General features: G+C 36.8%; 1 protein-coding gene across 15 annotated transcripts in view; it reads right to left on the bottom strand.

The window, feature by feature from the left end:
* Positions 1-23,285, bottom strand: part of LOC114467420 (membrane-associated guanylate kinase, WW and PDZ domain-containing protein 1-like) — a 126,178-nt gene that overhangs the window by 36,247 nt on the left and 66,646 nt on the right. For 5 of the 15 annotated variants that reach the window (XM_028453700.1, XM_028453705.1, XM_028453714.1 and 2 more), the window contains 11 exons: positions 21,005-21,124; positions 18,431-18,619; positions 16,859-17,120; positions 14,508-14,555; positions 14,140-14,222; positions 12,961-12,999; positions 9,958-10,015; positions 9,692-9,807; positions 5,909-6,031; positions 4,604-4,789; positions 2,112-2,723 (listed from right to left, as the gene is read on the bottom strand). In XM_028453700.1, the coding sequence (XP_028309501.1) occupies positions 2,112-2,723; positions 4,604-4,789; positions 5,909-6,031; positions 9,692-9,807; positions 9,958-10,015; positions 12,961-12,999; positions 14,140-14,222; positions 14,508-14,555; positions 16,859-17,120; positions 18,431-18,619; positions 21,005-21,124 (1,836 nt within the window). The remainder of the gene's footprint in view (positions 1-2,111; positions 2,724-4,603; positions 4,790-5,908; positions 6,032-9,691; positions 9,808-9,957; positions 10,016-12,960; positions 13,000-14,139; positions 14,223-14,507; positions 14,556-16,858; positions 17,121-18,430; positions 18,620-21,004; positions 21,125-23,285) is intronic. The other 10 variants (XM_028453704.1, XM_028453716.1, XM_028453709.1 and 7 more) reach the window with 8 other exon arrangements.

Raw genomic sequence — 23,285 nt, 5'->3', positions numbered from 1 at the left:
TCAGCCCTGTTTCATTTCTCACCACTCGTCTATGTGCACTGCTAGTGCGGAAACTACCCTACATCCATATCACTGTCCCTCTCTCACTCAGGTACCTAATGATGCTGACATTTAATACAACCGAGCAGTGTTAGTGTGGCACAGAGCAAAGGGTCGGCCATTAGAGGACTTAACTGATGCAGGGAGTGTATCCCTACCTGCACCCAATACAGATCTGGGTCAAACATCGGGAGGAGAAAAGACAAATGAGGAACCTCCAATGTACCGTTTGTTTTTCTCACACTTTAATGTCAGATAAAGGGATCAGCAGGTGCTTCCAGGCCAAATGTGTATTAGTGCACAATGAAATGTTAGTTAGTTCCTAAAAAACAAGGTGTATTAAATTTATTTACGTGCAACCAATCCAGCTGATCGCCAGTTAACAATATGTTTTTCCAACACACATATCACATGTACAAACATAGGGCTGGGCGATATATTGAGATTGAAAATATTTCAAGTTTTCTATTTTACGATACAGAAAATTACAATATCACCTTTATCGATATATATATATATATATATATATATATATATATATATATATATATATATATAACTCACTCACACGTGCTGTCCCACATAGGAGAAAAAGCCAAAGATGCCACATATTGTGTAGCCGTTTATTAATAAATGTCTCTGTGTGGCATTTTTGTCTTTCCTGTAAGAAATTCAAAATCGAGAAATGGGTTTTAGTCCATATCGCACAGCCCTAGTACAAACATGCACAGACAAACCATCTCAATGCTCAGAGTTCTCATTTAACACAACTCCTCCTCTCATTCATCTTTCTCCATCAGCCCACACCCGTTCTCATTCACTGCCAAGCTGACATCAGCACTTTCCTTCTTTCCATCTCATCTCATCCAAGAGTTTTCCACCTGCCGCCCACACCTTCCTCACTTTCCTCTCCTCTGCTTTTTTACTCGGCTAGTGTTGCTTGTTTGCCTGCAGTGAGCCGGAGGTACTGTGTACATGTTAGGACATCCTCAGGTCTCAGAGTGAGGTATCAGGTATCAGGAAAACCTCTGTGATATGTCAGATGAAACGGACTCAGGCTTCAAAATAAAAGTCATCAGACTAAACGGCCTCAAAACACGACATGACGTTGTATTTTGAAGAAACCGGAAACAAAGCTGTTATTTTACATTTATTTAAAGGGTGAAGATATATCAATGTTTCTTATGTATTTATTAATCATACGTTTTTATATCTTAACCTTTGAAAAGTAAAAGGACTAGCAGCTGGAAAGAAGGCCATCACTTAAAAACTGGCTCAAGACTGAATAACTGAACTTCAAACAATGGATGATGATTATGGATGATATTGTTGAGATGGAAAGACTGACTTTCAAATTAAAAATGAAGGAAGAATGCTTTGATAAACACTGGGGGAAATGGTTCGCATATAAAAATAAGAAAGATTAGAGAAAAAATAGAAGAACTATAGAGTACCACAGCATAGGCCTTGTTCATGTATCAATATATCAACATTCCATCCGTACGCAGCACCTCTCAGTTGTAATAGCCGGCGTTTCATCCTTAGAGTCCAATAATTCTGACATTTTTACAACATTTTACAACAACAAAAATGTGAAGAGTGAGACTAGGATTAATAAACAGCACTACTTAATACCCAAATACATATGTATTCAGCAGAAAAAAGTGGGTTTGGGGTTTAGTTACTCTTTAACAAACGATGTATGGTCGGTTTACATTCAAATATCACGTCGCAGGAGCTCTGTCGTAAAGGTTGCAAGTGAAGGAAGTGACGTAGTCTACACGCATACGTTGAAAGGATCTGAAAGGATCAGGCTCGTGAAAGGATTGGGCGCTGACAAACGGCTTTTCAACTTACTTCGTCATGAATATTTCCAGTTCCTAAAAATAAAACACAATGTCGTGTTTTATGGCCTGAGGCTGTCGAGTCTGATGACTTATTTTGAAGCCTGAGGCTGTATCATTGACAGAGGTTTTCCTGATACCTCACTCTGAGAACTACAGTATGTCCTAAAATGTCCACAGTACGAGGAACGATACAACGATAATAGTGTTAAATAGTGTTAAACGTACCTCTTTGCACCAGCATCGTGACCTCACTTCCTCTTGGACATTTACTCAGTAGGTCCACCACCTGGTTGTGGCTCATATTCTGGACGTTCCTCTTGTTGACCTCCATGAGAATGTCGCATTCCTTCAGGCCGCGACATCGTGGATAGTCCACGATCTGCTTTACCCGCTGACCCCCGCCAACCAGACTGTCAGCGATGGTGAACCCGAACCCTTTGTCTCCCTTCTCCATGTGGATGGTGATCAGCTCGGGCTGTGTGGCGATGGACGAGGCGAGCGTCACCACGTCGCTGGAGTATCCGTGCGAGCCGTTGGATGCTGCGTCGGTGGACGGGCTGTGGGGTCGCGGCTCACGCAGGCCGTTAATGGGCCCCGTAGAGTTGGCAGGAGAGTCAAACGTCTCTTGTCCGTTGACGATAATAGGCTCCTTGTCTACGATCGCTACTGAGGTCACCAAGCTGGTGTTGGGGTCGTCGGGGTCGAAGGGCAAAGGGTAACCCCGGCATAAGGCCAAGTCCACCATGGATCCAATGGGGATGGATTGGAAGATCTTTACCACCTGAGCGTGGGTGTATCCCAGCACGATGGTGTCATTCACACTGACGATCACGTCACCTGCAAAGAGGAGGGTCCACGTGTTAATCATCTCACGTATATAATAATAATACATTACAATTAGAATAGAATATAGAATAGAATAGTACATAGTGTAGGTAAAAGAAAACACTATGGCTGTGTTGGAAACGTCATACTAACGTACCACTCATACTAAGTCTGATGTCATAAATTAGTATGTAGTGCGTTCACATTAGATTGTATGAAGGATTAAGTAGTACATGATGTATATTATATGGCACATGTGTCAAACTCATGCCCCGGGGGCCAAATCCGGCCCTTTGGAGCATCCAATTTGGCCCGCAGGAGAAAGTAAAAATGACAGATAAAACATGAATTATTGTGTAAATGAAATTCAACCCTCTCAGTGATTATAGCGCATGGCTGCAGCCATTTTTAACATTAAACTGTTGAAAAAACTCAAAATGATAAACTTTTCCTCAAATTATGACATATTTCTCTTAGCTGAATACAAATTGGTCACAGTATCTAGGAAATTTAAAATGCTTGGATATTGTCAGTTTTTTTTTTTTTTTTACATATTTTGTATTTTATGCATACGTAGAAGTGCAAACTAGGGCACAATAATGTTGAAATTAATTGTTTTCCCGCTTAAAATCTGTGGCCCTCTTGACATGAAACTGCTGCATATTTGGCTCCTGAACTATAGTGACTTTGACACCCCTGCTATATAGGGACGTTTTTTAAGTGTGATACTCAACCGTTCCATGATGCATTGCGAGTGGAATGTAATATCGTCCTGGGACCGACATCTATCTATCTATCTATCTATCTATCTATCTATCTATCTATCTATCTATCTATGTATCTATCTATCTATCTATCTATGTATCTATCTATAAAGCAAGGAATCTCTGTCTGTCTGTGTGTGTCTGGCTCACTGAATCAGGCTCAAACTGACCTGAGACTTTCAACATGGCTGCTGCTTGGTTCAATGGTGTGCAACGTCAAATTTGTTTGAACTGCAATGATACTTTCATAAATTATTTCACATAATTGTCTTAAAATGCAGCTTTGCAGAACAGCTCAATGTCAGGATAAGTTACAACAGCTCAATGTTGACCGGTAGTCATGGTAACTCAGGATGTGTAATTCAGAATTAAATCAAACATCCTCTTTTCAAAACAAAAGCATCTCTTCTTGTCTTCCATTAGTTTTGTAAATAGGACTCATCATTCTAATCCTCCTAACCACGTGTGTCAAACTCAAGGCCTGGGGGCCAAATACGGCCCTTTAGAGCATCTAATGTGGCCTGCTGGACAAATTAAAAAGAACAGAAATGTTTTTTTATCATTGTGTAAATTACAAAATAATTCAGTTATCAGCTATCTCAGCCCCTCCAAATACACATGGATATAAATCTATGTCTACATCACATGATTACAGTCATGTGATGTGAAAAGTAACCAACATTTTTTCAAAATCCTGCAAATTTCCTCAAACTTATTCTACTAAGATAAATAATTGTTCATAATATGAAGGACATATAAATTAATTTAAGTTTAAGGTCACCAATGCTTGGATATTGTCAGACGCTCATATACTTCATGTGTAATTAAAAACCTCGAAGTGCAAACTAGGGCACATTAATGTTAAAATGTTCCTTTTTCCTGCCTAAAATCTGTGGCCAATTTGAGATCAAACTGGTCTCTATTTTGCCCCTGAATTAAAATGGGTTTGACACCCCAGCCCCTAACCATGTTTATAGTATGTAGTCATTAGTATATGCTCAATAGGTTTGTGGTGCATAGTACAGAGTATGCCATTTCAAACACAGCCATAAACATGCATACTGAGGAGTATTCAGAGTGCTGCTAAATGAAACAGTGTCCCCTGTGGGTCACATCTAGGCACTGCACCTGTCTCCATTTTGCCATCCACAGCTGCAGGTCCATCCAGAACCAGACTCTTGATCTGCAGGAACTCATCGGGCTCATCTCCGCCGACCACCGTGAAGCCAAACCCGCGTCGACTTTTCTTCAGCTTCGTGTTAATGAAGGTTCCTTTCAGCTCTGCTGGGTTTCTGGTGAAGAAAGGTTTCCCTCCTGCAAAATACAAAACACTTCATTCTAATTCACCACCAGCAGAACCTTCTGAGGGAAATGGTGCAGAAATGATTTGCAGTTGCATAAAAAACATTTTTTAAAAACACATTTACATTAATGGGTAAATTATGTTGTGTACAACCTTTTATAACTTTCATTGTTTACTCATGTTTTTTTTTAGTGTGTGTATGCATACAAATATATATAAGCATGTATATATTGTGTATATGTATATATGCATATATATATACATATAACTACTATAATTTGATTACAATACATTGAGAGAATAGCTCTGCTGCAGCTATGGGGTGGGGGAGGGGGATTTTTCACTGTAAATTGAAACATCATTGATGTTTATTTTTTTGTTTGTGTATAATTGGAAAAGAAACAATAAAAAGACCTTGACAAAAAAATAATAATAACAAGAAGACATAGTCATCAACATCCCCTGTCAGATTGGTTGTCTTTAAAACTCACAACCTTTTCCTGAATGTCCCAAATCAAAGAACTTTGATGTATACTTGAGAAAATATTATCACATCAGAATATAAAATTACTAACTATCGTAAACGGTTTTTTTAGAAAAGCTGTCCCCTTCTCATTTTCGAACTCCGTCAAGGTAAAGAGACCCTGAAGCCATACACCTAATTTGGTTATCCTATCTTAAACGATTTCTGAGAAAAGCTGTCCCCTTTGAAGATACCTCAAACAGAGTCCAAAAAACAGAAGAAGGGCAACACCTCCGGAAAAAAATGATTGCGCACTTCTCATTTTCGAACTCCATCAAGGTATTGATACCCTGAAACCATACACTGAATTTGGTTATCCTATCTTAAACAATTTCTGAGAAAAGCTGTCCCCTTTAACTTGGGCGGACGGACACACGGACGGACGGAGCTCAAACCTATATCCCCCTTCCACACTTTGCGGCGGGATATAATAATTTTAAATTGATGTCGTATTTGAATTCCTTATTCAAGAAACGATCAGTCGACTCTTTCCAGCAAGAAAAAAGACAGAAAAATAATCAGACTATATTTACAGCCATCTGTCAAAAATAAATGATGACGCCAAAATGAACGAGCACGAGATCTGCAATCGAGTTGTGTGACGTACGTTTTACTCCTGCAGGGCCTGGAGGCAGAGTGGGCGGGACCTGAGGGTCTCTGTAGGTCTCTAGGTGGTTGGGGACGTAGTTGGCCAGTGGAGCTGCAGCTGACGAGTGCTCCTCTATCCATTCTATGGACATGAGTTACACAACAATTAACACACACACACACACACACACACACACAACATGTGTGTGTGAAAGAATCATGAACAGACACAAACATACAAACAGAGCTCCAAGACAAAAGGACAAACTTTCCCAGCTACAAAGGTGTGATCATCAATTCAACTATTTCTAAGTGTGTTCGTGTTTCTATTAAATGCACAAAAACTTAATTAATGTATTTTCACATGTGGGTCATTCCATGACGACAAATGATTATAAGACACAGAGGTCAGCTACAATGACCTCATGTAAAGGGTTTTTAATATACACGGTCCAAAATAAAAATGATGGAGTTGCATAAAGAAAAATTGTTTACATCATAAGAATTAGTAAAGTTTATACTATGAATTAAAAAATGTTTCTTATATTCCCAAGTACAGTTGGGGGACAATGAAAATAGTAAAATAAAAAAGGGTTTTCTGGATTTTAAGAGACTGTCACCCCAAGAACCAATGCATATATGTGACTAATCATTAGTGATGTGAACAGTCTATGTTCATAGCTCTAAGCTGATCAAATCACAGGGAGCTGAGGCATATGTAAAGTTGTTTACTGAAGACCCAAACCCTGTCAAACTTTATTCCAAATTTGAGGGTCTGGCATGTCCACCAGATAGAATGTATAGCAGATATTTTTATATATTCTAAGAGAGTAGGTGGAGCTGTATTACTATACTAAATTACAGTTTCCTATGTGATGTAGTTCCTGAGATATTGGAAGCTGAAAATGGAAGAAAAATAAGGACACACCCCCCTCACTAAATTGTTCATATCTCAAAAAGTATTCATCTGATCAACCTAAAAATGTACAGTGTGACTATTGAACAATCACAGAACAATTGTTAGAAAATGTTTTGAGACCATGTTGTTCTGCACCAACTAGCATAAAATGTATGTTTTGTTTTAGTGGCTGCTTATAATAGACGCTGACATAGTGGTCGCTATACACTCATTCCTGCGTTATTGTTCAATATTGTGACGTATTAAGTGTACAAGTCGGAGGCGAATAGTTTACAGTTGTGTGCAAAGACCATTTTACAGCAGACTCACTCTATGATGATGTGCACGTTAAAATGCCTCGTGTAATGAACCAAACACTTCGATACAAGAAGGTGTGAGTTTCTGTGTCTGATTTTCAAAAGAAAAGTGCTTTCATTTCGGAAAACAAATGAAAAAGCACAGCAAAAGACGCAAATGATGAAGATTTGTCTCAGAAATCTCAATGAAATTAATGTTCGAGCTATTTCTATAGTTTTAAATCATTTGTGAATTTATTTTGAAAAGGTTCCTTGCATATTAGTTTGGTTTGAAGGAAAACACATTTTATTTTGGCGGGTGATGTCAGGGAGAATCCACCGGTGAAGCCACATTCGTTTGGCAGGTGAGATGGGCGGGGCAAGCACCGAGATAAGGTGAATGGTTGAACATGATTCAATTAAAAAACAAATAATAATCACAGATTGGTCTGTACATTTCAATAATATGTTGAGGTTTCATTTATTCAGATAACTTTATTCAGGAAATTTACTTTAATCTTCTGACGTGTTACGACTGCCAACTGTCAGTCTTCCTCAGAGGCATCTACTGATACATTTTAATGTTTGCTTGGACTCAGCATCAAGCTACTATCCTTATGTTTGGTTGGCATTTGATTTGATACAAATGTTGTCACAACAGTAAATTTATGAAACAGAAAAGAATACCTTAACATTTATCATCATTACATTATTAGAAGGTAAGCACATAATAACCTTTGTTAAATATATATATAAAGATTAAACGATTAAATATCCTTCAAAATAAAAGCACATGATTTTACTCTTTCATTTACGGTGTCACATACTGGGATTGTACCCGTGCAAATTGTTATACTGAGATTACAATGATATCTGAGTCGTAATTCACATTAATATTGAGTATTAAGAAGTGTAATAATGAATTTGAAATATTTCTGCAAGTTATTTGTCAGTGCATTTTATGCCCAAAATTTACTTTGAACATTTACTTTGAAATTGAATGAACAATCTCAGCACGCAAAAATTCATTTTCCGGTGTCACGGTCTGAGTTTAGCTCGTACTGAAATCGATTACGGGCATGTGAACTACGGGAAAATTAATTTATGCTAGTTCCGCTGTGAGTTTTGCTACATCCGCCATGCTGAGATGGAAAATAAAATTTCAAAGCAATGTGTTTGTATAAAAATTTTTTTAAAATATGTATAATTTATTCTATGCAGTTTTTTTTATTATTACATATATTATGTTTGTATAAAAAATATGTTTTTTAATGTATTATAGGCAGTTTTTTTATTATTACATGTATTGTGTTTGTACAAACAAATATATGTTTTATCATTTATTCGATGCAGTTTTTAGAATAATAAGCTGTTGTATTCATATAAATCTGATCATGACAATCCTATTTTTTTTTTATCATTGGTCGATTTTTTATGAATGGTCGACTGATTTTTAAAATCAGTACAGTAATCTCTGCATGTGCATGGCTAATCCAGCACGGGTGCATCTCAGTACATAGCAGTCACGTACTGAGATTGTAGGAGAATCTATCTAACATGCTCATGAGCGCATGCTCAGATACAATCTCAGTACGATGCAAACTCAGTACGTGACAACGGTACTTACAACGACTCTTTCGTTTTAGATTATGACCCACTAACTGAGAATTACGGCTTGAATGTATATTTATATAAAATGTATATGTGTATATATTTTTTGGTTGTTTTCTGACATAAATGAGTATTAAATGTATATGTTGGTGAAGCAAATATAAATCTTGTTGCATGTACATACCTTTAATTTGTTCATGTACATACCTTTAATTTAAATGTTCTCCTGCACTACTTATCAATGCTCTACTGCACTATTTTCCTTTTATTATTATTATATTTTATTATTATCTTTCTTTTCTATTATTTTCCTTCTTTTTATCTTATTTTTTTATTTTTATTTTATTATTATTATTATTATTATTATTATTATTATTATTATTATTATTATTATTATTATTATTATCTTGTTATTTTATCGAGTTTGCACATTTTAGTCTAACTACTGTTTATATTTATACTTATGTTTATACTTATTATCATCTTTTCTAGTTGATTGTTTATTATTGAATGTTTTCACTATTGGAGAGAGCACAGTTGACCGAGTCAAATTCCTCGTGTGTACAACATACACTTGGCCAATAAAGATGATTCTGATTCTGATTCTGATCTTTGATACCTGACCAACTAATCAGTGCAACAAACCACTAAACAGCTGTTCTTACACCCTTTAACCAACAACACATACACTCACAGATCCTGCTCATGATAAAGCAAATTAAAATGACCATTACAGAATGATTTACAACAGTATGACTTACAAATCACACAAACAAAAACTAAACACTGAAGACAAATCCAGGGCTTGGGCCAAATTAGAATGATTTACAACATACAGTAAATCTTTGGATTTCAACTGGTGATGAGGTGATTGCGTGTGGCTCTACAAAGTATAAGAGATGAGGTTCTGGCCCAAACTCTGAGGAGCACAGGACAAACGAAGAAGGACGTGACACTGACAGACATGAAGAAAGAAAGAAATGGGCAGGAAACGAACCTCGAATATACCGCTCACCTTCTGGAGGCTGCGGCTGCGGCTGCTGCTGCTCCAGGATTTTTCGACGCCGCGCCTCCACCATTGGGTTCTCGTACTGGGTTTTTCTGTTTATGTGACTGAGAGGAAGTCAGAGGGAGAGACACAGGAGGCACAAACACCAAGACACGGTTAGAACACGACAAGAAACGCGCACAGAATTTAAACTGAAGTAAAATTAGAAAATAGATCCATAAGAAGAAGAAGAAGAAGAAGAAGAAGAGACTTACTCGACATAATAAACTCCATACACGGGGTCATCTATCCTCTCCCAGCCTGGGGGCAGCTCTGAAATACAAAGAGGAGAAAAGAGTTCAACACCAATCCACATATTCCTAAAACTCAGAGCTGAAAATGAACATTTAAGGCAGTTGTTGCACATTTTTAATGAATCCATCATTAGTGTATTCCTGGCAGGTGTGGGCAGACGTGGGCAACTGAAAATGTACAAAAATGACAGGAAAATACACAAAATAAGTTCCAAAACACACAAAAATATACAAAATAAATTCCAAGACACACAAATCGACTCCAATAACCCACAATACAACAAAAATACACAATAGTAATAGCAAAATATAGAAAATGACAACAAAAATAACAAAAATCTAAAAATTGCTCCAATAACACACAAAATGACAACAAAAATGACTTCTTAAACACACAAAAATAAACAAACTGGCTCTAAAAACACACAAATCGACAACAAAAACAAATAGACCAATAACAGAAATACACAAAATAGCTACAATAATACACAAAATGAGAACTAAAAAACAAGATAAATGACTGGAAAATACACAAAATAAGTTCCAAAACACACAAAAATACACAACATGGCTCCAAAAACACACAAAACAACAAAAAAATACACAAAAAATATTCCAATAACACAAAAAACTAAAATATACTACATTACACAAAAAAACTTTTAAATCAAACAAAAATACACATAATGGCTCCAACACAAAACATTACAACAAAAATACACAAAATAACTCCAAAAACACATACAACAAAAATTAACATAAAATACTTCCAATACACACAAAATAATAACATAAATAGATCAAAATAACAGAAAAATGCTGTATGAAATCATCCAAATAATAAAGGAGAAAGGCCTGCACATCAGAGTTAAACTGCAATGTTTTAATCTCAGATGAAACAGGATATAGCATTTATCTTGTCCACTTTCACTTTTCTCAAGTACAGACTGAGATGTTTGAGCCGTGCCAGTGACACATATTCACTGCCATCAGTGTACCTGTCAATCACAGCAGGAATCCAAACTGGGCCACACTAACTACATCTCACACCTGAAGCTGTCTCCTCTACGTTGCCAGATACAGCTCGTATCATTTCCTGCAGAAACTTTGAAACATTACCCTAAATGGTGACTAAACCCTTCTCTGCAGACACAAAAACCCCCCAACCTGGCAACGCAGCTTCTTCAGCAGATGACTTTTCTCTTCCTGTTTCATACTTTTCTCTCTCACATTCTCCTCCGTCAAATTATAGAGAAATCTAAATGTTTCATTAAGAAATCTGAGATAACTTCCTCATTCTATTTCATTTCACAGAAATACATTATCTGTGGGTTTCTCTGCAGCGCAGTAACATTTTTCAAAGAGGACCTGATTTCACATTCATAATCACAGATTTCCTGGATTGTGCATGTGTGGAGTCATGCTTTAGATCAGGGCTTCTCAACTGGTCTCACCCTGGGACCCACATTTTTCCACGGTCTTCAAATCGCAGCCCACTTTTTTTTTTTTTAGAATTCAACCAACCAAACGTATTTTTTTTTCAAAAGATAGCTGTTGAAATCACGCATATATAATCTTTTTTAAAATATAAATCTATATACTGTCCTGTGCAGTATGCATTTCACAGCATGCCTGTTTCTTTCAAAATAAAAGACAAGTCTAACATAACAGACATTAAGTATTTATTTATTTGGCCAGCTTTCCGCGACCCACCCAGGACAAGTCCGCGACCCACTTTTGGGTCCAGACCCATCAGTTGAGAATCCCTGCTTTAGATCGGACTAACCCTTACAGATGGAACGGAAATCTGCATCTGAGCTTAATATAATAATAAAAGTAATAATAATAATAATAATGGGGTTCATTTAATAACATAACTGTGACCTTTGACCGCCCAGAAGGCATTTCAATACTCTAATGCTGATTGATTTTGTATTGATTTCAGTTTAATAGTTAATGCAGATGTAATTTGGGGAAAAAAACAGATACCTCAAAAAGCAAATGTTTACATTAATACTTTTCAAATTTCTAATTTATAGTTTTAATTATTTATTTATGGTAATTATTACTTGGAAAAGTAAAAAAGTTGTGGAAATTCACCAAATAAACACAATTTTCCCTTTAAACACTTTAAATAAAGCAGCATATGTTGAGTAAAAAATGAGAATTCATAAGTGCATTGGAAATATGAAGATTATATTGCTAATGCTAACTTTAGCTCTGAGCTGTCATTGTAAATAAAAACCCTGTCGTACATCGATATGTTTTGGTCATTGGATTTTCTGTTCAGAAAATACTATTTTGAAAAAAAACAACAAATGAGTTTTGTTCCTTTTCATCATTTTAAAATTATTGTATTAGGATTACAACTTAAAACTTTTTTTTTAATAAGGGTCGAGAAGAGAAAAACTTTTTGTTTTGTGTTCCTAAAAAGAAAATATTTAATGTTAGAAGACAAAAATAAAATGTTTTTTTTTCATATGATGCGACTGGAAGTTGGTGTTTTCAAATTAAGAGCGTGTGTGAGGACGATGATGTGTTTCAAGCAGGAGCGCCATTTTTTTAATTTATTAATTTATTTATTTTTAGATTTCTTCACGGTCTTTTTTAGGTTTTCAAAATGTGTTTTTTAGATTTTCACGTGTCATCGACACACAAGTTAAAATCAACACAAAAAAAAAAAATATGAAAAATACAAATTGAAAATTGTGGATATGTGTGTGCATATTTTTTAGACCAACCTCTCCCCATTGTTTCTAAAATTTGATAAAGAAAAATGCTGTTAACTTCAAATGAAATGAAAATCAAATAACCACTCATATTTCCTTTTTTTTTGTTTTTAAAAAATCTTATTCTGATCAGAAAATCCAATGACTAAAACATGCACTGACCCAGTTCATTAAAAGAAGTAGGAGAGCGATAACGTCATAGAATAATGGGGAAAAAAAGACTGAAAACACTCACCAAGATCACTTTCCAGCTCTTCCGTGTGTATCCCTTCTTCTCCAAGGTGAAAGCAGAATAAAACAAAGCAAATAAAGTGAAGAAAGGATGAATGGAGGCAGAGAGGGAGATCGTCAGGGTAGGAAGGAAAAAAAAGACAGAATGAAGATGGAAATGAGAACGCAGAGGAAAACAAAAAAAAGAAAAGAAACAGGGAAAGGAGAAAACCCTTAGAAACAGATGATTAAAGGACATGACACAGCTTCTAAAAACAACCAGAGGAAATGCTATTCTCAGTCTGACCACATGGTGGTGCTATTCTGCAATTTAAGAACTCAACACAAACAAGTAATAGTTTGAAATTATTACATTTTGTTTGACTTCAGAATTAAAATTAACAAACCAACTGTGAATAAACCTATATTGCATTGAAGCCAAACTCACAAACAAACCATTTGATTTGAATTATTTTTCATTTCAAACATTAACACAACAGCAGTAAATTTAAGATAATAATAATAATAATAATAATAATAATAATAATAATAATAATAATAATAATAATAATAATAATAATAACAAAATCAAAAATAAAATAAAGCAAATAAATAAATCCTGCACGTGAAACCTTGTACATGTTCGAAAAGGAGGAGGAAGTACTCACATATATGATTTTACCCCTTGTAATATTTAGTACTATACTTTATTTCTATTCATTAATATTCTTATAATATACACCTATTTACACAATAAAAGGAGACATAAATCATTGTAATCCACTATACATTCATCTGTCCAAACAGACACATACATAAGTATATACATAGTTATGTATACAGTATTTACAAAGTATATATACACAACTATTTATATTTTTTCCCTTTAACATTTTGCTTCGAGAAAATACATTTTACGTATTTATGTTTAAATTGCTTTAAATTCAGACATTTATTTATTTCCACAAACTGTTCCACAACCTGGTATCGTTAATGACACACAAAAGCTTTTTTTCGTTGTCCGCACGTGTAGTGAAATCTCACATCTTCTCAATAAATAGTTTCTGAATAGAAGTTTTTTTTGTGCTTTAAATGCCATCTGACTGAATTTATTTTCATGTATCAAAGGTTCAGACTCTCGTCACTGTTTGAAAAGGCTTCAATACACATGTATCCTTGTTTCAATTATTAAGTACACACTTACCATCATCTTCACACTCTTCCAAAGCCCTGGAAGCTTTGTCCCTGCACCGAGGATCTAACCAGGATGTGGTCTTCGTGTTGTGGCTGATTGGACACAAACAAGGAAACACAACCAAACGTTTCAGCACGAGCGTTCAAAGCGTGACAAAAACCACACAAACAAATAAAGCAAAGAAAAGCATGTGTAAGTGCAATCAACGGGGATTAAATGCTGTGTCAGTACGTTTACACAAGACTGAGGGAATCTGCTGCAAACAGAGAGAAAAGGATCCACGAGACAAGACGTCAACAATGAACAGTCTGCGTTTCCCCTTCTATTGTTTCAACATGGACATGGTGTAAATTCAGTGATAGCGGAAATGAACATACAAGCTCTGAAAATAGACAGCCATGTCCTGGTGGTGTGCCTTTGCCGTGCTGCGGAGAGGACAGAGAGGTGGAGGTAGTCAGGTGATCAGGATGTGATCGGGACATGCAGGGATTAACAGGACAGCAGCAGCACCCAGGAGAACCCAGGAGCCTTTAGGGACGCCCTAAAAACCAAACCACGTGGGAAGAAAAGCCACTGGATCCAACAACAGGACTATTAGTGGGGGTGAAATCACACAGAACACAAACTACAGCATGAAGCATGAAGCGTGATGGGAAAGGTTTACTGAGAAAAAGGCCAAAGCTGTGCTGAGCAGAATCAACTGTTAGTGCTGTAGGACTTTGGTTCCCAACCCCTTTAATCTGCTAACGTACCCCCTCATATCATCAGCATTAAAGGGCCTTAGACTCTCCACCGTAACATACACATTGCAATGGGGACGTTGCTGAATAATAGTGTTCATTGGTTTTTCACTTTCAAAACAAAAGCAGTGTGGGGCTGTGTTTATCTGTAAATAATATACACGTTTGGAAGAAGTAATCGTTGAGTAGTTTTAGGTCTAAATTTAAATAATAAAATGTATTTGACTTTTAGTCTCAAATAGGCTACATGTAATATACCTTCTTTATATGCGGGAGTCGTTGTTTTCCCACACACACCTGGGCCCTCATTGATCAACCGTTCGTACGTTCAGATCTGAGAGTACAACATGCGTTCGACCATATTCATGCAAACTCGGTGTTTATCATTTCTGATGTGAGCGTACGCTACAATCAGATCTCACGTCATGTCTGTGCTCGTGTACGATATAATCTGAGTGTGTGGATTTGTACAAGAAAATCTGAAAATAATATATAAAAACAAACCTCAGCAGTCATTTAAGCATAAACACACATTCAGAAAGATTATTAAAGTTAATTAAACAAAAGAAAATGAATTTAAAAAAGCCCACATTATTGCTGATACCACTATTTTGGTTTTCCTTTCACAGAATACTGTATAACCCCACGAATGAACTCAGTGCGTACACGCACACAGGACGCAGTGCTGCTATGCTCTGTTTTAGAGATGAGGTCATATTTCCTCCTACATCACTGGGGGCTGTACGGAGGAAATAGGACCTCATTCATGCTTTAAATGTAAATAGTTTCTTGAACTTTTACAAGATACTTTCGCCCTGGCATTATTAAAGTATTTCTGATTGTGATTCTGAAATGCGCTGCAGTAATCGGTAATGGGACGAATTATAAGTGAAATTGGCTGAAGACATAATAAACACAGACAAGGGACAACATTTAGTCATTGCCAAGGCTTTTTTAAAGCGTTTCGATCATTAATGTGATGTTTATTGTCTAAAGCGTGCAGACTGAGGTCGATATAAACTAGAGGTGTCCCGATCCGATATTGATATTGGTCCGATATCAGCCAGAAAACAAGTATCGGATTTTATCGGACTGCATCTAAAATCACTGATATAAGCTCTCCAGCACTTCTATCCATAGGTGACTGTGGTTCATACTCCAACAAAGTAGGTGGCGGCAATGCACCTTAACTTTGGTGCTGGTTTTACAATTTATTTTTTATTACTTTTATTCAATTGCAGAATACTGCAGATCTTACGTTGAAGGTAAAAAGTATGTAATCAATTGGTTAATAATAAATGGGTCAGTTTTTCTCATACCTACTGTTGCTGACTATTGTTCTCTCTTTGAGTAACATCACTTGATCAAGCCTTTTCTAACATTCCACACTACAAAACACGTAATAAAGGTATGTATGAATCGTGCTGATATCGGACCAATATCGGTATCGGCCAATACGAAAGGCTGCAATATTGGTATCGTATCGGAAGTGAAAAAGTGGGATCGGGACATCCCTAATATAAATGTCATATCCATGTGTGTCTACAGGATTGCCGCTGTGAAGTTGCTCACAGAGCACACAGGGGGGCAGACGTCACCAGCTTAGCAGCTGATTCCCACAGTGGGCGGGGCCTCCGAAATAGGAGGGCGTAGCAAGTAAATGACAATCAAATTCAGCTGCCGCATTTATCAACACCCGATCATTTGGGATTGGTCAAATATGAATGTTTCATGAATCACTCATTAGTCTTGTCGCACGATCAAATGTGCACTCAAATTTGCACGCGTTTTCACCAAAGGCTGATAAATGAGGGCCAAGGAGTTTTCGTTTCACGTTTAATATTTAGAATTCAAGATTATTAAATCATGTTAGAGAAATAATACGGCATTTGTTGTTGTTGGTGGGGAAGGAGAAAACGGGCTGTACCATGCTTTAGGGTTTGTGCACCCCTAGTTGGGAACCACTACTGCAGGCTAATGATACATACTCAATGAAGTAAAGCTCTCTATTCTCAGTGTAGGCCATCTCCCAGTTCTCGGGCAGCGGTCCCAGCGGGTCCTCAGGAGAGACCTGCGGCTCTGCCAGGGTCTGCTGACCGCTCTCTGCGGTGCAAGTGGCCACATTGTTCAGACCGAAGGGTGGAGCGTAGTCGCGGTACGGCCGGAGGATGCCGCCACGGCTCTCGTCCTGGTCGTTAGGGTTACCTGTGCACAACAGAGGAGAAGGGAAGAGACTACGCACTAAGGTTCCTAGGTAACACAGAAAAACCACGACATGACATACACAGACAAACACAAAAACACAGGTTTACGGTGCGAACTCGAAGGAGAATCATAACTCATTCACTCTGGAAACTTTTCAGTTGACATCATGCAAAGTCCCAGGCCCTCACTGATATACAGTATATGCTAATTCCTTCAACAACATCCTCTCCCAAACTCCATTTATCCACCATTCACTTCACCTCACAACGTGTAAACCTCTTTCTACCAAAGCAAGCTATCTCACCCCCCCTCGTCCTCCCCTTTACTGCCCAGTTTTGGCCAAATATCTACTTCCGTGGGCCTTTCAGAGTAGATCAAATGCAAATTTAACGTTGGCAGCCTGGCAGGGGGACACAGAGAGGGCATACATTCACTGCATCAAGAGAGGAGAAAAACACACAACCCCACTTCTTTCCTTCACTCACGATGCATACAGAGCTCCAATGAAAAAATAATGTGCAGTAAAAGTTGAGAAAGGCAAAAAAAAGTGTAGGTGTTAATAACAAAAAACCTAGAGGAGGGGTTCTCTTTGCCAGATGCCTTCAAGAAGCTAAGAATCATTTCTGAACACCTGCCACTTCTCCATCAAATTTCAATTCCTTTACTGCACATTTTTTTTACCACTTTCAAAACATTTTCAGCACTTATAAACCCTTTCCACCACTTTCCCACCTAATGTCACATATGCTAACCCATTATCGTCACTTTAAACCTCTTTTCGCCATGTTTTCTACTTATTTTTGCCAATTTAACCACATTCACAATGCCATGCCCATTATTTGTTGGTTTAAACTAATTGTTTAATTTATGCAGACAAGGTTTTTCAGGAAATGTTAATCTCCAAAGAGATACAAAAAAGAAGACAAAATGAAATTGCTGGAATTAATTGTTCTTACTTTTTAAATTACAATCCCCCACTCATTTCTGCCACTTTTTTTTAAAAACTCTTTTTACTAGTTTTTCTGTCCATTTTTGGACACTCGATTATACATGTTTTAGCCATTTTCTGTGGTTTTTAAAATACCATTTCGTCACCTTTATTTTGGGGATCCTGGGTTGAAAAGGTTGAGAACCACTGACTTGGGGATCTTAAGTAATGAATTTAAAGAATCTCTTTTGGAGACTAAAAACAATTTTTATCATTCTGAATCCTTCCACACAGGCAGATGGCAGTATCACAAAGACATTGATGTAAAATAAAAACATCTTCCTTTATGTTTCCACTATTTAGTTCACAATTACAAACCTAAACTAGGTGGTGAAGGGAAAAGAAGATTAACCAGCGTGGCTCTCACCTGTAAAACTGTTGTTCATTTCCGTGGCCTGGTCGTCATCATCATCGTCAGCAGGCACTAAGCGAGCGTTTTGCATGTCATTGTAAGACTTGGTGCGTGTTGGGGTGGACCGATGGGAGCCTGCATCGCTGAGAATCACTGTCCCAAAGACGGGCTGCCGTGGCGGCTTGGGGGTCCCATAATAGTTACCTAGGCAACAAGAGGGACTTTAGCGTGCTTTGAAGAAGATGTGAAGAGAGAAGGAGTCTGTGATGAAAACAAGCAGGCAGGGATCCATCTAAACATGCTAATCTCACAATGAGGGAAAAAGACATAAAGCTGGATCACAACAGGACTTCACATGATTCGGAGAAGCTGCTGGTGGAGCAGCAAAGATATACTGTTGTTTCTCTTCAGACCCCTTTTTTTTTGGGGTTTGGGTTTTAAAACACACAACAGTAAAACTGTCTTTTTCTCCTTTAAGCCGCTATAATGCAAAGTATCTCAGCACAGACTTGGTCCTGTTCAGTTTTAATGCATCACATTTTCGGAGAAAAGCAATATTTTTTTCTATTCACATGCACGATTAATTGTGCATGTGAATATACACAGTGTTACAATATGTGGTGTTACGACAACTACACACATATTGACTTCTGGAGGTTTTTACACAAACTCTCTCTATATACTGTATATATATATATATATATATATAGTTTCATTAGGTCATTCTTTCAAAAAATCTTAATTGATAACAATTAGAATAGTTTAGTTAAAAAACAAAAAAGAGGCTGCAACAGACTATTCACATTTATTCCCTTAACACATATGTTACTGTAATTAATGTACTGCCTGTATGTATGTATGTATGCTATATATATACATATATATATATATATATATATGTGTGTGTATTAGAGCTGGGACAATATGCTTTGTCCCGATGTGATTTCATCACGATACTTGGTGCCGATTTGATATACAGTATATATTGTGATCCTGATTTTTTAGCGATTTGATACTAACATTATTGCTGATTCCATTTCCTTATTTTCCTCGTCCAAAAAAAAAAAAAAGTTGAATCATGCTATTCTGGAAACAATATACAGTATGAGTGCCAGTTTCAAAAGAATATTTCACATCACAAGTCACTCGGTTTGAAAGTTGATTTAACTTCACATAAAAATGCCGTACACTACATATAGTAATAACCTATGACCACGTATCCAAACATGCTAAAAACAAATAAATAAATCAACAATTAAACAAACAATTCAACAAACACACACACACACACGCACACACACACACACACACACACACATATATATATATAAAAAAAAATCTACATAAATACAAACAAATGAATAAGTCATTTGTTTGTATTTATGTAGATTTTTAATGTCATCACCAAAGTAAATAAATAAATACAAAAAAAATTGCGACATATCGTTAATTGATATTTTTTCTCACCCTTAGTATGTGTGTATGTATGTATGTATGTATGTATGTATGCATGTATGTATGTATGTATGCATGTATGTATGTATGCATGTATGTAGAAAGTGTCTATTGATATGGAAAGTTTTCCGGACGATAGCCGAGTGGTCTAAGGCGCCTGACTCAAGAATTCTTCCTTCCACTGCCGTGGGTTCAAATCCCATTTTTGTCATATAAATGTTTTCATTTGAACATATTTAACATGGCGAATTCCACCTTTAAAAATACATATACAAAAAAATTAATATTTTAGGGTATCTCCTGTGTTAGAAATAAAAGGGTTAGCTTGGTAGCCAAAAATAAATATGAGCAAAAATAAAACTGATGGAACTTGCACCTATCATGTGACATAACTGGTCAATGAGGGGCGCTACGTATGAATAGACGAGCAGTCTGTTCATACGTTTCCGTATCAATAACCACGGCCATATATGTACAGTATGTACAGTATGTATGATACACAACGACACTGAGATCCATCATGACCAGCGCATCCTGACATTTTTAATAAACCTATTTGTTAAATCAATGTTTTGACTGTTCTGTGTATTAATGACCTTCCTCTGCTTGTCAGACGCTCTCAGACTCCCGTGGACAGGTATTTGACATTGTCTGCATGAAAAGCAGAAGCGTGCCAACACACAGCAGAACTGGTGCCAAGCAGATTAATGTTGTTACGTTCCCTTTCCGCAGAGTCACACACACACACGCACACACACACACACACACACACACACACACACACACACACGCACACACGCACACACACACACACACACGCACACACACACAGGTTTGTGTCAGATAGAGACTTAGCGCTGCACAACTCAGTCCTAATCAGAGTGAGAGGGGCAGATGAAGAGCGACCCGCTGTCTCCTGGATGCATCAGCCACCAATCATGCACTAGTCTAATCAGAATCAACAGGGAGCTCGTTTCTACAGCCTGTGTGCTTGTAGCAAAAAATAAAAAATTTAAAAAAAATACTGTTTGCTGCTCCTCAGCGTGTCTGTGGAGAACAAGGACACCTGTGCTTCTACAGTGACTCACAGGAAGTGCCAGCTATGATCTTCATTACCGTCTTCTTCCTCCTCACCTTCATATGTTCCAATTTCTAGTAGTGTGCCGTTCTCCTCAAGTTCATGGAAGTCCTTCACCGACAGGAAGTTGTAATCCACCCCTGGGACCTCTCCCTCTCGAGGGGGGCGGGTTGTACCTTTGGACAAGACAAAAGAAGGAAGAAACTTTTACAATGCAGGCATTGATTTACAGTATCTGAGCCAGGATTGGGGTCATTTACAATTGTAGTTACATAATTGATAATTAATTACAATTAAGGCATAATTATAATTTTAATTTTAAAAATATGTCGCTGTCATAATTGTAATAAAATTGTAATTGAGTTTAGGTAATTGACTTTGAAATTGTTGTGAAAATTCTATATAAATTGTCAATTATAATTGAATGCAAAACTGGGGAACCCTGAAACAGTTCTATGAACAGTTCTACACATACTGTATGTAGTAAACAATTATTAAAATATGTTTCATATCAAGCTTTCCCATATTTTACCATTTAAAAAATTGAAATTCAGGGGTAAACTGACACAAAAAAAGGCTCAGATGCCCACACCAAAAATATTAAAACCTAAATATTAATTGATTAGAAAGTCTAACAAGGTAACCAATAGATCGGAAAGAAATTAGATGATAGGTATTAGTTTTTAGTGTATTTTACAGCTGATTTAGGACCTGTTATCATTAGAGGTGCTAACAGAAAGCTAACACAAGAGGAAGGCTAACTTTTATTAGGTTATTTATTTCAGGCTCAGTAATTGTGATTAATTGTAATTGAATTTTAGTAATTGAGAACGTAATTGACTTTCTGAGGACACTTTTTTTTTTAATTATTGTAATTTGGAAAACTGCTGGTCACTGTAATTGTAACTGAATTGTAAATGAAAAATGTAATTGACCCCAACCCTGATCTAAGCGTTAGCGCGAGCATTAACATTAGCATGTTAATATGTAGCAACATAAATATCATATAACATGATGGTGTAGTTCAGACATAGGCAAATGGTGGCCCAGGGGCCACATGGGGGGCTTCTGTCTAATTTTGTGCAGCCCCCAAAACAAAATTGTAATTTAAGAAGTTGGAAGTTATATGAAGCCCGATGTAACACACAAACTCCAGAAACATAGTAAACGACAGCAAAATGTCAACAAAAGTACACAATGTGATAACAAAGACACACTAAACAACAACAAAAACAACAACATTTACAAAAGGAATTCAAAAACCCACAAAATGCCAATGAAATTGCACAAATGGACAGAAAAATACACTATAAATACAACAGTAACACAAAAAATATAACAAAGACACACATAATGACTCGAAAAACACAAAAAGGCAACAAAAATGTGCCATATTGACAAGAAAATAGACAAAATGAATTCTAAAACATACCAAGAAAACCCACACAGGACTACATAACACAATAATAGATCAAATTGTGATAGAGTTGTCCATCCCTGGTGTAGTGGTTAGACCATCTGGGTAATGGGTGCAGGGCCCGGTGAGGACACGTGGAACATTTTTGTGTGGAGTTTGCATGTTCCACCATCCAAAAACATGTATGTTAGGTAATCGGATTGTCCAACTAATAAACAATAAATGATTATAAGACGCAGAGACAAGCTACAATGGCCTCATATAAAGGATTTTCAATATCCACGAGTGGTGAAATAACCCAAAGTTGGGGTCCAAAATAAAAATGAAGAAGTCACATAAAGAAAATTTGTTTTATATCCAAAGAAAGAGTAATCTTTATACTATAAATTAAAACATCAGGTGTAGCAACTCCCAAGTGTTCCCACTTGCAGTTAGGGGTCAATAAAAAGAGGGGGAAAAAGTATTTTTTGGATTTCAAGAGACCGTCACCCAAGAACCAATACATACAGTATATGTTACTAATCATTAGTGATGTGAACAGTCTATGTTCATAGCTCTAAGCTTATCAAATTACAAGGAGCTGAGAAATATGTAAAGTTGTTTACTGAAGGCCCAAACATGTTCCAGACCCAAACCCCAACCAACTTTTTTCACAATTTTGAGGGTCTGGCATGTCCACCACATAGGATGTATAGCAGATATTTTTCATATATTCTGAGAAAGTAGGTGGAGCTGTATTACTATAACATATTTTAGTTTCCTATGTGATGTAGTTCCTGAGATATTGAAAGTTGAAAATGGGAAAAAAAAACAAGGACGCACGAAAATCGACAGATACCCCCTCACTAAATTGTCCATATCTCAAAAAGTTTTCATCCGATCAAACTAAAAATGTACAGTGTGCATATTAATTTGTTAAC

The sequence above is a fragment of the Gouania willdenowi genome, chromosome 7 (assembly GCF_900634775.1).
Source record: "Gouania willdenowi chromosome 7, fGouWil2.1, whole genome shotgun sequence".
In the NCBI taxonomy this organism is placed as follows: Eukaryota; Metazoa; Chordata; class Actinopteri; order Blenniiformes; family Gobiesocidae; genus Gouania; species Gouania willdenowi.
The sequence above is the reverse complement of the archived record's forward strand: the minus strand, read 5'-3'. Positions and strand labels throughout refer to the sequence as shown.